The sequence below is a fragment of the Colossoma macropomum genome, unplaced genomic scaffold (genome assembly GCF_904425465.1).
Source record: "Colossoma macropomum unplaced genomic scaffold, Colossoma_macropomum, whole genome shotgun sequence".
Taxonomy (NCBI): domain Eukaryota; kingdom Metazoa; phylum Chordata; class Actinopteri; order Characiformes; family Serrasalmidae; genus Colossoma; species Colossoma macropomum.
The window spans coordinates 340,280-355,987 of record NW_023494903.1 but is presented as its reverse complement, the minus strand read 5'-3'; the positions used below and the strand labels follow the sequence as shown (position 1 = coordinate 355,987).

The following is a 15,708-nucleotide window of genomic DNA, read 5'->3' as shown; positions in this document are numbered from 1 at the left end:
AAAATCAAAGACAACTTAAAAGTATATTTCCGTTTTTCTACAGCAGGAGGTTTTGGGTATTAGGATGATAGCATTACTGCTACTGAGTGCTGATTGGTTGGCCAGCTGATTAAAGCAGTTCCCACTCACTGACATCAATCGCTGTTAGAAAGTTCTATAACTGGAGCTTAAAAACACTCAAAATATGCCAACGGTGTTGAAATGTTTGATGCTATCATGATGCTATTAAAGAAAGAGGCATTTTTCTGTATAAAAGTAATTAAACATGTATAAAACATTTAGTTTTACACAAAAAGCTCCATGTGAACCCATTCAATTTGGACTCCTCACTAGAAATTCTCTGACCAGGGCATAACACTACCAGTAGTGACTGTCTGTTTTTTATTGATGTATTTATGTTTTTTAAAATGCTGGAACAGTTTTTAATGTACATTTTTATACCAAAATATAACTTATATCAAAGAAATGTTGTTGACTTTTTCTTTTTTTGTCTTGTACTGCAGTAACCAAAACACACAGAGGACAGAGTGAAGAATTAAACCATAGTTTACTAGTTTAATAGACTAACTGACATAACAAATATCAAATCAACAGAAAACTCTTCATAAGTCTTATGTAAATCATATGGCTGACTGTGTTTTGTGCAGTGGCCATCTAATCTGTTACGATTATTAGTTTTTATCCACCTTAAGAGAAGCAAACAGCACATTATATAGACTGATGGAATAATAGAAATGCCCCAAAATAATTTGGAACAAATTCTTTTTACATTAACTTCCATTAAAAGCTGAATGTTTTTGCCCTCTCCTGAAAAGTTACACATATTTTGGAGGTTTTGTTCTAACAGCAAGGATGTATATGTATACAGACAGGTGACAAATTAAAGGAAAAACCAACGTAAAGTGTCTCTGTAAGGTGTTGGGCCACCATGAGCCACCAGGACATCTTAAGTGTTCCCTGGCGTAGATTCTACAAGTCTAGAACTGTACTGAGGGGATGGAACACCTTCCGAAAGAGATTCCCGTCAGTTTGTCAGTTGGTGTTTTGATTTACATAATTGTCATACCCATCAAACCATTCAGAGACCCCTCATGTCCTGTCAGTGGGGGCATGGTCATCCTGGACGAGGCTAACGGATAAAGATGATCAGTCAGAATAACTTCTGATACTGATTTGTAGTGACCTTTCCCTTTAGACAGACAAAGGCCCCAAACCTTGCCAACAAATTCCCTCGCAGCATAACAGAGCTACCGTACCCCCTCACTATAGCGGTCAAGCTTTCAGGCCTGTACTTTTCTCTTGGTGTACGCTGCACATGCACTCGCTCACTTGTGAAGAATATAGAGGGGAAAGACTCGTCCACATTTCTGTAGACCAGCCTATGCACCATTGACCTCTCAGATGGTCATTAGCCTTTGTAATGAGGGGTTTATGCACTGCAGCCTAACTATAATATCCCTCTTTATGTAGTAGTAGACTGTTCAGGCAGTCTCATCTCTTCCTTCCTGTGTTGACAGTCTCAGTCACCTGAGGAACAGTCGCTGCATCGCTCTAACACTCATTGAATACATGATGGTGACCAGCACTGTTTGCTGAAGTCTTTCCCACAGATCTAAATGCAGAGGACACTTTAGTGACTAGCCACGTTTACATGCAACCTAATAATCCATTAATAATCCGACTAATAGTTCAATCGGAATAGAATACGTCCATGTAAACACCTCAATCGGAATAGTCTAGTCTGATTGAGGCTTTCCGTAATACAGTTTCTATCCGGTTGAAAGAGGTGGGTAATCCTGTAAATAATCTGTTAAATAGAAGAATAATAGCCGTGTAAACGTCTGTATCTGATTACATTCCCTATCGGAAAGTTTAGGTACGTTCTGATCATGTGCGTCACGTCATAGTGACAGTTTATAACGTTCAACATGGCGGAGCAGAAACTGGTCGGCAGAAAAGACGAAGTTTATGTTCTGATCTTTAAAAGACGGCGGTGGGACGGACGTCCAGCTTATGTGTCTCAGAACACGACGTCTTCCTCTCGGCCTTCTTTAATAAGGAAATGTGAAGGACGTTTTTCTGAGTCTGACATCATTTTAAAGTAATTACAAACACAAGCACTGCTCACTGCTGCTCGTCTCACTCTGACTGGACTCACGTGATGCTGGCTGTCATGGTAACAGCTACAGTACTCTACACACGCGCGTAATTTGGGGTTGGATTACTTGTAGTGTGATGTAAACGGAGATTTTCCATCAGACTGTTGAGTAGAGTGAGCATAAAAACCCCTCAGTCTTAATCTATAATTGGAATGTATTCAATCGGATTGGCAAAAATCTTTGCATGTAAACACAGCCAGTATTCCTGTTAAAACAGTGGTGCAGTCTTTGAGACTGAAGCATCCTGCCTAATAATGAGCCCTTTTTTCAAAGTCACTGAGATCCTTTCCTCTGCAAACAATTTTGAGGCCTGCTCAGCATTTGTATACATACCACAGAGCATGATGGGATGTCAATAGCTTAAGGTTTTTCCTTTAATTTGTCACCCGTCTGTATCTCACTGTTTCTCAACCAACATGGAATCCAATTTTAAGAGTCAAAGTTTCCTGCAGGTAAGAATATCCAGCTGGGACAGTGTGTCTTTACTGATGCAAAGCACTGTATCCGTTCTGAGTTATGAAGCTGAAGTCCAGTAAAGTCCTAAAAGAGTAAAATTCACTCCTAATTGTTATGCATTCTCTCGGCTATACACCAGATCCCAGACAGCGCTGGGCCACGCGCCAGGTCAGTCCATGTATTTTTCCGCACGCAGGATTTGGCAGTACATCAGCATGGAGAAAGCCAGGGCCAGGATCTGGAGAAAGAAAGAGGGAAAAATGCAGCGTGTGCAGTTTTAACTGCATAAGTGTGTGCGTGTGTATATTTGCGCATGTCTTCAAATTACAGAAGTGCTCAGAGACTGGGACTGCATTGTGAGTGAGCAGGCCTTCCTATTAAGGCAGAAAATATGCATAATACAATCTGTGAGATATAAACAGAGTCATTCTGAGTGGTTTGTGTGAAATGGTGCATTGTAGAGACTCATTTACTTCACAGTGGTGGTGTTAGGAAGCAATGTCTACAACACAAATACAGCCGGACAACGTGTCTTTAACCATTTCATGTAATAACTTTCTGTGGGAGCTTTTAGAGGCATCTAAACACATTGGATGTCTGGTTCCCATCACCAGTAACTACTTAGTAAGTGACAATTCTGACTCGATCAGTTTCTCTAGAGCGGCACATTTCAGTTTAAAGCACTCTGAATGACTTTGTTTTTAATCTGAGCTTAAATCACCTCACACATTTTTTTTTTAAATCTTGTGGTATTTAGCTTGTGGCTTCCTGTAAGACTGCTGGGTGTCAATGCACAGTTTGCACACCATGTTCAAAAGTTTTTAGACACCTGCTCATCCAGTGTTTCTGAAATGAGGGATGTTAATAAGGTGCCCTAACAGCCTCTACTCTTTTGAAAAGAGCATTGGTGAAGTCAGGTACTGATGTTGTATGATCAGTTCTAGATCACTCCAACTCATCCCAAAGGTATTGGATGGAGCTCCATCACTCCAGAGAATGCAGTTTCAATGGTGACTTCAGGCCCATGTGTGGCTGCTATATTCCATTGGTCAATGCTTTTCTATGGAGATTATACAAGCTGTGTGTGTGCGCAGTTGAACACCTGTGTCAGCTGAATTCACTAATTAGATGGCCTGTCTGAATACTTTCGAACTAACGGCGTTAGTCACTCTGTATACTCGTGTTCACAAGTTTACATTAAGAGGGTAAACATATGTGCTGTTATCTATAAAAAGATTCTAGTTTCGAGAAGGCTGCTGCTACTGTGTTTAGCTACGTGACGGCCTTTAGTCCGTGTTTATAGATGACAGTGTCATACAGTGTCAGAAACCACATAATCAGGTCTATTACTTACAGGGCCCATATCCTTCAATTTTATCACATTGTATTATATTGCATAAGCTCCCCCATTACATGTACCAAAAATGGTCATAATTCATTTCTATGTGGCCATTTTCCAGCCTCTATTCATCCTTAGGCTGTTTTTGTTACTGTGCTTTTATGACTGATAAATGTAAACAACCTCTCTTCTGATTGCTTTGTAATGTGTTGTATTGAAAAAGCAGTCTAGGCTGCACCACCTCTTATGTCTGCAGTATAACTGCAGGAGGCTGAATGGGGCAGATATATAAATGATTCCAGAAACAATGAATTCAAAATGGGCAATGTTTGCAATGTTTACATACAGTTCCAGACCCATCTACTCCAAAAAAGCAAGGAAAATCCGTTTGTCCGTGATTGGGCCCTTTAACAACTCACTGCTAATTGGTGTGAGGTGGGAGGGTGAAAAATTAGATTTCTCGCTGAACGTTTGCTTTAAAATTACCTGGACAATGCCGAGGCAGACCCCAAACACCAGCACTGATGTAATGTTGCTGAGGAGGAAGTTCTTGGCCTTCTCGTAGCACGGCTGAGTCAAAGAGAGAGCAAAAGAGCAAAGTGACCTCACACAGGAGACGATGAGAATGTCACACCATGAACAACACTGCATAAATGGCTTAGGCCAGCCAAGGACAGTAAGTGTGCGTTTGCTTGTAAAAACACAGCTTGTAGGGAGAATAACTCCACATGACATTTACAGTTTCAACCATGTTTATGCTTGTGTACAGTACTGTTTTAGAGTCTTAGACCAGCTGAAGAAATTACACCTATTTTTGGATGCAGTAAGTGAGTTTGGATTAAACCAGGGGTGCAAGACTGTGGTCCTGGAGGGCCGGTTTTCAGGACAGTTTGGTTGTGTCTCTACTCAAACACACCCACTAAACCTGGGGATCAACAGATAAGTTGCATCAAGTGTGTTTGAGTAGGTAAATCACCAAACTGTGCTGGACACTGGTCCTCCTGGACTGGACTTGTGCACCCCTTGGTGGGGATGGAGGGAAGGGCAGGTGAAGTATGGTATTATTGGTTTATATTACTTTCCCCCACTCGTTGGTGCACGTTGACATAAAGAAACAGGATTTAGACATTTTAGAGGTGACAAAAATGATCGCATTTTGATTAAAGCTAACAAGAAAACAAGGTTAAAAAAGGTCTGTTTTGACCACAGGTTGACTTTAAGTGATTAGCCAAACAAGGTTCAGTTCTTCAAGGAGAAAAGGTTAAGTTTACAAACTGACAGACATCAGATAACTATTATTAATTATATTAATATTATTATTATATTAATATTCTCCAACCAGCCACTCCGTTAAGTACACCTCCTTGTATCTACACCATTTTATCAGCTCCACTTACTTTATAGGTGCACTTTGTAGTTCTACAGTTACAGACTGTAGTCCATCTGTTTCTCTGCATACTTTGTTAGCCCCCTTTTACCCTGTTCTTCAGTGGTCAGGACCCCCATGGACCCTCAGAGAGCAGATACTATTTGGGTGGTGGATCATTCTCAGCACTGCAGTAACACTGACTGCTGGAGTTTTTACACACTGTGTCCACTCACTGTCCACTCTGTTGGACACCTCCTACTTTGTTGATCCACCAAAGACAGTAGCTCATCTTTTGCTGCACCATTTGTGTTGGTCATCCTCTAGTCCTTCATCAGTGGTCACAGAATGCGGTTGACTGGATGTTTGTGGTTGGTGGACTATTCTCAGTCCAGCAGTGACACTGAGGTGTTTAAAACTCCAGCAGTACTGCTGTGTCTAATCCACTTGTACCAGCGCAACACACATTAACCCAAACAGATGGACTACAGTCTGCAATCGCAGAACTACAAAGTGCTCTAATTTGGTCAGTGGAGCTGATAAAATGGACAAAGTGTGTAGATACAAGTAGGTGAACTTCTAGCTGGTGGTTTTTAGTAGTTTATAGCTGTTATTTTTACAATAGTAAATGCTTAATGCTCTGAAAATAGGTAAAATCTTGTTCTTTATTAATAATTTTACTGGTGGACTTCTGCATAATCATGTATCTAAGCAGCAATTCACTGCGTATGGTTCACATTATGTATGGAGTTTTGGCATGTGTGGTACAAAGTTGACCCCTAACCCCTCAATTTTAAAAGTGGACTGACCTCTTCCCATCTGTGGCAGGGGTCAGTGCCGGGTCTGCAGCAGGATGTAGGGAGCTGACCTGTTCCAGTGCTGTTGTGCCAGTCAGTGTGGTTACTAACACCACAGCACTTAAACTGAAGAAGACAAGAAATTGTTATATTTTGACAGTAAACACAAGTCACCTTACAAGTCTAAGTAACAGTGATGTGATTGTGTGTGTGTGTGTGTATATATATATATATATATATATATATATATATATATATATATATATATATGTATATATGTGTGTGTGTGTGTGTGTATAAAATTAGCATTAATATTGTGGTTTTGCTATACATTCAATTCACATTACAATTACATGTGTAATGTTAACTGTGCAATTAATTACATAGTCACATAATGTCAAACGTTCATGTTTTTGTTTGTTTGTTTGTTTTTTTGTATGTTTATTTCGAGGGACCTTGGATTAAAAACTCTTCTTACAATTCTCTGCATGTTGTCCCAGGAGTTCTTCAGGTCAGTGTTTTTGTTATAGTCCTTCATCCCCTTTATCAAATCATCCTTAGCTTTCTCGTCCAGCTAGACAAGAGAAAAAACAGACACCTGGAGTTTTTATGAATTTAAAAAGCAGTTTCTTAAAATGAAAATTGTAGCTATCCATATTACATCCACAGCTGATGAAACCTTGTTCATAGTTATTTTTAATATTCTTAAGTAATTGCAAGAAACCACTGAAGATTAGGTCTCTCTTTAACCTTAAACAAGTCGATTTAGAGCAAGAGCTAAGATTTAAAATCAAATCAACTCTCTTACCTGAAATGTAGTCAATCAGCCAAGACATGTTTGGTGTCTGAAATGTGCTTCTTTAGTTCTGCAACAGGGCTACAGCGCTAATGTAGCTAACAAGTAAAGCTTATAGCCATCAATTAGCGCGGTGCAAACTGCACTGAGATCATCACACACTCGCCTCAGACCATGCGGAGTTGTTAATTAATCTCTAATAGACTTGATTATGTGGTTTCTGATGCTGTACGATACACTGTTATCTATAAACACTGACGAAAGTCAGTCACATGGCTAAATCAGTACAGAGCCCTTCAGAATCGTGCCTATATTTTCGTCCAGTTTTATAGATACACCAAACATTTCTTGGCATTTCATGGCTACATTTGAGTTACAGTGCAAACTGTCAATGTGCATTATCACTTTAAAAAGTAGGGGGTAGGATTAAAACCAAATGGTATTGCCTTCTAATGGGGAACTGGCTTAATGGTTTACAACAGAGACCACTAGTTTCCTGTAGAACACCTTTAGATTGCTTTAGGAAATCATTAAATGCAATTAGAATTAGCCACTGGTCACCTGTTAAACCATTAGGATCCCTTACACTATGATATTAATCAATTAAAAGAAGACAAAACACATTACAAAATCAGGAGCCAGCAGAAACACTTAGTGACTTCTATGTTTTTTCCAGCAGGGTTGCAGGATCTCACCTCTTTGTGGTAGATGCTCAGAATCAGAATCAGAGTCACTTCAGTGAGGAACAGGAGCAGGAGGATCACGAAAAACTGGGAAAGGAAGAAGCAGCGCTGTCAGGAGGGCAGTCTGGGCTAGTGGATGTACATGAGTATTCTGGTGCATGGCTGGACCAGACTGAGCGTACTGGGCCTCATGGAGGGAGCACTGCATAAACAGATCCTTTCTTGCGTTCTTCCTCCTCACTGCATTCACAATTGTCTCGTAATCAGAGTTTTCTTCTGGAAGACTATTTCTATATAAGTCTATTTTTATTTGACTCAGAGGAAGCCATGGTTAGTGTAGGCCACTTAAGCTGGTTACAGAGGTCAATTAGGACAATTTCTGACGTGACGACAAGCTTTTGTTGAATCTTGCACATCTCACTTGTACGTCCCCACAAGTGCAAGGAAAGATAGTGGCCTGTTTTCTTTAGAAATGTTGTTAAGATCATATTTGTTCATTTTCAGACAGATTTGCCTTTGCCTTTTTTTGTAGTTGTACTTTCATTTGGATCTATTCTATGTTTACACTTTTTATGAAGACTGCTGAGCTGAATTTGTAGTCTGAAACGTGCTCTACAAGCAAATACAATGTTTTAGCATGAGGCCTCGTATAAGTGCTGTGCGGAAGCATAACAATGCACATATCTTTGCTGTCCAAAGATAAATAAGTATTTCCAAAATTTACAGGTGAGAGCAAAAACCTTCTTTACTTACTTTTACAAAGTAAGCCAATCTAAAGGGATTTTATTCAAACCAATTTTGCATTGTTGGTCCAGTCATCATGAAATTTTCACACAATGTAAAGGGCAGTAGCTCCGCTTAAATTATGCAGAAAAAAAAGTTTTATCTTGAGTAAACGTAGCTTTAAAAAGTTTTTTTACATGACCCTCTAAAAAAATAACAACAAAACAAAACAACAAAACCCCGTAGAATTTAAAAGCTCCTCAGAAAAGAGTATCGTTTGAGCATAGATGCATGCATAGCATAAGCCTGAATCAGTACACCCTTAATGGTTTGTAGCATCTCACCGTCATCAGCAGACAGCGCTGCTCCTTCAGGGCCCCTAGGCACCCCAGAAACCCCGTCACCATGGTAACGCCGCCAGCCACCAGCAGCAGGTTGGCAGCCGAAAGTGAAGGAAAGGACAGCGGGAGGGAGGAGAACTGTGACTGGGTGAAGGAAAGCCACACCCCAACACCGAACAGGCCACACCCACCCAGCTGTTGATGAGACAGATAAGCAGAGGTAAATGCTAAGAACGTACTACTATGTGTGAATGGATGAAGGGCTTATGCTTCTTCTTCTTTTACTTCTCCAAATAAAATAAATATTTTATTAGGCAGTAAAATCAGTGTTTTATGATGGGCTCCAAAGTGACAGAGACGAAACAGGACCTTTCAAAAAAATGTATAGTTGACTGCAAATGTTTTGGAAAGAAGCAGAGACTGTATGAAGTGGCATTAGGACAACCTGTGACACGTCCTCTAGTCATTCATCACCACTAAACTGAAGATAATGGCCATATAGGAGGTTCGTCCATGCCTGTGACTGCATGAATGCATCTTCACAGTAGACACTGTAGGGCTTGGTACAGTGAATTCACATGTTTGAACCTTCTAAACTAATTTTAGTGTGGATAGATTGCACTTTAGTTCAATTCGTATCCAATTACCCTTATGAAAGCAATAAAGCAACTGTTGTTTTTTTATTTCTTTGAAAAGTGAGGAGATCTGTACTTTAACTTGAAATAAAATGATTAAAACGAGCATTTAGTAATCACAAAAACACACAAAATGTGTGTATCCACCGTTAATATGGTGATTATGGGCCGTCCCACCTCACTGACATTGAACTTCCCAATGAAATAAATCTTAACACCATAACACAGTGTTACAGTGTTTTTTTGTTCATTTCCAAGAAATTTAATGTCAATGGAATTATTTTCCCCTATTCATTTATTTATTTATACTTTACCTTGTGTCCCACCAGCTTTGATTAATACTTTGGCAAAAATCACTGAAAAAAAAGGCCTAAAATGAACTCATGGGAAGTGCCAGATATAAAAACGCCACAGAAATGGTTCTGGTTGGTTTAAAAGTGATGCTGAACTTAAATGAACATCTAACCATACCCAATTTTAATTTTTGTTTAATTATATGTGGTTTTTTTTTTTTTATTTTATTTTATTCACAATCAAATTTGGAATGTATTTTTTTTTGTTAAAAATCAGTAGCCCCACAAGACGTGACAAAAAAAATGGTTTGGTATATTTCTTCAGTATTGTGCTCATAAGCTCAGAGAGTTTATGGACCAAAGGAAATTGTACAATTTTAGCTAGATATGGATATTAATAAGTTAATCAATGCATTAGTAGCTAATGTGCTCCACTCTCCCGCGCAAAACTGCACTCAAATTCAAATTATAACGGAAAATTAACGGACATTTGAAGCGCGACTGGTAAGGAATATGAATTTAGCTCTTTATTATTCTCAGAAGTAGTTAATATCCTGAGACACACTTTTAACAGACTTAAAATTAATTCATTTTGATAATTAACCTCAGTTACTGTTCATTTCTTGTGGCGTAGTAACGTTAACCGTTTAACTCCTGGTCTGTTCCGTCAGTGAGGATAGCTAACCAGCTAACCCGCTAACTGTCATTCCACAACGAGGCGGAGTAACATTGACGGTAATAGCTGTTATTTTCACTGTGTGTTTGAGACACGGTGGACTGAGAACATCTCAAATAATTGATGGTAAATTAGCTGATAAATCTGCATTTGCTTGGCAACAGATTATTAACTTTACCTAACTAGCGCTATAATGTTAGCTTTAGCGTTAGCTCGTTTCTAGTATCGTAATTAAACTACAGAGGGAGCGTGTTATCGCGAAATAACATCACGACTGTGATTTGGTCGATAGATTTTGATCACAGATCAGCTACACTGGGATTTCTAGCTTGTACTGTTTTATTATGTGACTTGTAATACATTTATGAAACCACATTTCAAACAATATGCAGAATGATGTGAAGTAATCTGCTTTAATTTAGCATGTTAACAGATTAGTGACCCACAGGACATTAATTATCTGGCAAAAAGATATATGGACAGTGTGTTAAATTGAGCCTATATTGAAGTGTCTTGTAGTGAATGTTTTGCAAGGAAACCACTTTAGGCTGAGGTTGAGCAAAACATATTTAATGTGAGATGTAATCATCTCAGCAAGTAAGGAGTGTAGATCACATGCTGAAAGCTGTAAAAGCTGGAAGCTGCTTCTTTTAGTTGGTCAGTTCATCATTGTAGCCATATTTAATAAGCATGATCCGTAATGAAGGACAGAATCTGCATCTTCTTAAATCATATGCAAGAAACACTAAGTGGTTTTGTGCACTATAGCTCACTCATTACTGAAATAGTGCTCTGGGAATTGAATGTGGAGCCTCTTGAGAATGGGGTCAGCGCAGCCCCTTGCTTATTGTACGTTCAGCTAAATATCTATCAAATTAAGCTTAACTTTTCCCTCATCCCTAAACCTAACACTCTCTCAGACACTAATCCAAGATGTAAGCCTAACACTGTTAATATTCAACAGCAGATAGTTTGTTGATAAAATGAGCATTTCTATATAATCTATATGGAAACATCAAAATATAGTGTGACCTAAAATGTTATCTGTATTTTGTTTGTTGTGCCCAAAATCTCACAGGTTCCCAGGAAAAGGAGCCCCACAGTAGTGTGAACCACTGACCAGTGAACGCGGCTTTTTGGGACTCACCCAGAAGATGAGGTTGAAGACGAACATGAGGTACTTCACACAACACAGGCAACCCCGTGACACGGCCATCCTGAGAGAAACAGGAAAGAAACAGGAAAATAGCACAGCAGCTGCTGAAAGGCCACTAGAAATGTCACTGTATGTCTGGAAACTGACCTCAGTCATATGACTGTCAGTTCGTTAGTCTTTGTTGCAGTACTGGCTTTTGAAATACTGAAACTGCTGTAAGCTGTAACATGCAAACAAGCCCTGTAATCAATCACAAAACTGTTTATTGTTTGCTGTAAACGTCCTGACCGAACACAGATGTTCTGAAAATGTTTTTACAAATGAAAGCATTCAACAAATGTTAATAATATTTTTGGTCAAATTAATGCAGGCCAGGATGGGTGGGCGATATGGCAAGAGTGTAACCTTCAGTACGTTTTCACAATGCATGATAAGTATCGCAATATTTAGTTTTTCTCAGACTTAATCAATTGAAACAGACAAAAAAAACCAGTAGTGCCACTGTGAAAATCTGTGAGTGCACACACTACACTGCACTAAATCCAGTTAAACAGGACTATTTGTTATAGATGATATCAAAGTTATATCTGCAGATATTTACCTACAAAAAAAATCACCATCAGACAGATGTTTGGATTTAGCCCATATTACAAACTGGTATTTGATGATATATTTACTGTATTCTGGAGGAGCACAACCTTTAGACATTGCTGGGCTGCTGTGCCAAAATATCTGCATTTATTTGATTTTACTGCATTTCGCTGCTGTTGGAAGAAAACCTCATATCTCCATTTTTGTTGTTTTTCAGTTTTTGACATATTTTGAAAATTCCTGTTGCCTTTTACATTGTGTATAAATTGGACCAAAAGAAACCCCAAATTGAAGCCCAAATTGACTTGGAGAAAAGTCTGGTTCCATTTACCTACATGAAAAGTAAAGTAGGTTTTGTTCCTTTTCCTGTAAAGTTATCATTTTGGAGATATGAGGTAATCTTCCAACAACAGCATCTTGTAACCCTCTGCAAATAAATATTACATTTCTCTGTGATACTAATCAAGGTGAATCTAGTCTTAATACCTACATTTTATGAGTGTTTATGTATCAGCATTGATATCAGCATCAGCAGACATGCACATATCAAAACATCAGGTATTGGCATTGGCCCACAATTCGGTGCGTCTCCACTGTTTACGTCTCTTAGTAATAAAGCATGCAGTTGGTGAGTGTTCTTTAAGTACTGACAATATCTATGAGATGCTCAGAAAAGCATATAGTGATGTGATGTGATGTAATTCTTTACGGTGAGATCATGATATTGGAGGAGGAGGATGGGTTCCCCTTTTGAGTCTTGGTTCCTCTCAAGGTTTCTACCTCTTGCTCTTAGGGTGTCACCACTGGCTTAGTCATGGGAGCTTGGACCTTTTTTTTTTTGTAAAGCTGCTTTGTGACAATGGCTCTTTTAAAAAGCGCTATACACATAAACTTTAACTTGACTTGGTATTGCCAATCCCTACAGGCCTTTCACTTTCAGAAACAGAATCGTGATATTATATTTTTCAGTGTATTTCAGCCCTTTGATACATGTATGGGTGCCTTCCTTGTATTTTTCATATCCCCTGCGTGGTCAGCTGTGTCTGTTCTGAGCATGTTTGTTAGCTTTCACACTCACTCCAGTGGAATTCAGTGAGCCACTCTTTGGAGGGAAGTGTTCTTTCCTGGCAGGAAGGAACCACCCTGGCCTGCACTGCTGATAGCACTTAGCTCACAAACACTCTTCTACACTGCCCAGGAACAAAACCTGAGCCTCTCCTAAAGACTAAACACACACACAAATGCACAACCAAACCAAGCTGAACGCCGAGACAAGTATAAATATCCGTCCTTTTATGCAGATTTCCCAAACGTCATAGTACTGACCTTAGTCAGACATCTAATATTCATTGTCCCCAATGGCTGGGGTGGACAGTACTGTAGCAGTCTAAATAGAGCTTCCCTAATAGAACAGAAATTAAAAAAGCTCTACAGCACTTACTTTTCTCATGGTATGAGAAAAAAAATGTTTTAAAGTGGAACCACATGGCTGTATGAAAATGCATCCTTCAGGTATGAGATCATATGCAGAAACCTTATCCTGTTGGCCCTCATTAGAGGATCCTTCCATTTTCCTCTTAAAATGTGAAACAAAAAGCAAAACCAGTGTAATTCACCTTGAAAATTATGCTGTTATATGTCAGAAATGAAATTATTATCCAAGGGCAAATCTCGCCCCTGGATTTTTAACTTTATGAAGGTATTTTCTCTAAAAATACTTAAAAGACATTTACTTAACTCTGCATAATCATTGCTATTGTTTATAATTATTTAACGATTAAATATAAGGAAATAAAAGTAAGTAATCAAAATTTAACATACCTCCACACAATAACAGCTGACTGCTTTGCTGTAATATATTTTATATAGATCCCCACTAATAAATGAAAAAACACTGTAGTGGCCATAGAAGCTCTAAAATTGCATTTTCCATGCCATTCACAAAACTAAAATATGAGATGTATCAAATGTTACAAATACAAAAAAATCTCTAGGATTCATTATGGGGTGTTTTTGTCTTTTAAAATTTTGCTTTTTAAATTTTAGCAGTGTTTTATAACATTTGTGAGCTTTGTTTGCCCTGAGCTCTAATGAAATTCTGATGTCCATAATGAACAAATAACAGATTTCATTCCTCTGTTCCTCAATACAACACAAAAGAATGTCAATCGAGGCAGACGTTTCACATAAGTGGAGTAATTCTGATTGTAACTGCAGTGAATTTCTCATCTTCACATTGGCCTAAAGTCAGTAGTATGTGTAATTACAAAAGGATGCAGGATGTGTGTTATAATCCATAATCCAACTTTATACACAAATTAAAGACCTGTCTTCTTACATCTGTGAGGTAACACAGCGCTGATTGTAATAACAGCGAATTTCAATCTGAATTCGACTCTCTGGTGTGGCCTCCATGCAGGCCTAATGTTAGTTATATGGGTAATTACAAGAAGGACTTATAATTCATCATCCATCAGCATCTGGAAACTATCCTCCACAGGTCTGTAATGACCATCACCGAGTATGAAGCACAGACATGTTTCATTTACCTGCTGGTGGGTGGAGTGCAGGACAAGTCTGAAACTTTTCAGGAATTTTGTTCTCCTGTGGTTCAAAGTGATGGCAGCAAGTTTGTGCCAAACTCACGATTCCTCCACGTTTTGTTGTTGTTTTCTTTTTTAAGTTTTGTTTTTCTCTGATTGCCCTGACTTCTCTGGATTCCTTTTGTTGCTGCTCCCTTTTCAGCCCACAGGAGAGGAGATGAGTTCTGTTTTGTAGAATTGCTGCTTCTTGCTGAGGGATGCCAAACTCCTCACTGGCTGGATTTTGCTTGATTAGTTGATTCTTCTCTCAGGTTCCTTCTATTCGTCTTCAAAAAGTCCTCCTTGCTTCAGAAGTCTTTTCCTCGTAGTCTAAATCTGAGAACACTTTTTCCATGGCCGAAGGAACTGATCTTCTCTTTGTTACAGTCTCCTCATTTCCAGCTGTTGATATTTTATTCTTCTCTCAGTTGTTTCTCTTTCTCTCTCTGCCTTGTTCCCAATAAGTTCCAGATGTAGTTACCAGCCCTCCCCTCTCATTCCTTCTCTCTCTATCTCTCTCTCTTTCTTTCTCTCCTCCCCCTTTCCATTTGTCCCAAGAGAATCCATTCTTTTCCAAGACCCTCCTCCTCTTATTAAGTCTCTCTCTCTCTCTCTCTCTCTCTCTCTCTCTCTCTCTCTCTCTCTCAAACTCTTTCCCTTTTCCGTTGGTTATGTCTAAACAACCTTGATGGATTGTGTTTGTCCTCAGCAGAGGGGCCGTCATATATTTGAGCCCTTGCAGTTCCCGCTTCAGTTTAAGCCTTTGTAAGTTGTCCACATTGTCCACAGTGGTTCCCCAAATACATAGACACACCAGACGCTTCCACACAAAAACACTCACAACGTGTCTTACTTTGACCAAAGGCGGTAAAGTTGAAAGCCAGTCAGTGGTTGTAACTGGACCTTATTCTGACATGGATATACAAGTATACAGATTAATACAGTTCAACTTAAACAGAGGGACATAGCCTCCCATGCACCTCAACATTCCTGCCGTGATGATAGACAGTGTAGTCAATAGCTCCATCTAGTGGTGTTCAGTGGTCAGTGTACTACCTTTTTAAGCATTCTTTACTAAAGTTCACTAATGCATGTTATTCGACACCAACGTGGGT

At 39.1% G+C, this 15,708-nt stretch overlaps 1 protein-coding gene across 1 annotated transcript; it reads right to left on the bottom strand.

Moving 5' to 3' along the window:
• Positions 1-528: 528 nt before the first annotated feature.
• On the bottom strand, positions 529-15,172 carry tspan4b (tetraspanin 4b). The gene is made up of 8 exons (XM_036560740.1): positions 14,561-15,172; positions 11,412-11,481; positions 8,664-8,855; positions 7,609-7,683; positions 6,596-6,691; positions 6,130-6,243; positions 4,441-4,524; positions 529-2,853 (listed from the first exon to the last, which is right to left on the bottom strand). The coding sequence occupies exons 2-8, from the start codon at positions 11,478-11,480 to the stop codon at positions 2,785-2,787; spliced, it is 699 nt and encodes a 232-aa protein (XP_036416633.1). The 5' UTR covers position 11,481; positions 14,561-15,172; the 3' UTR covers positions 529-2,784.
• Positions 15,173-15,708: the final 536 nt, after the last annotated feature.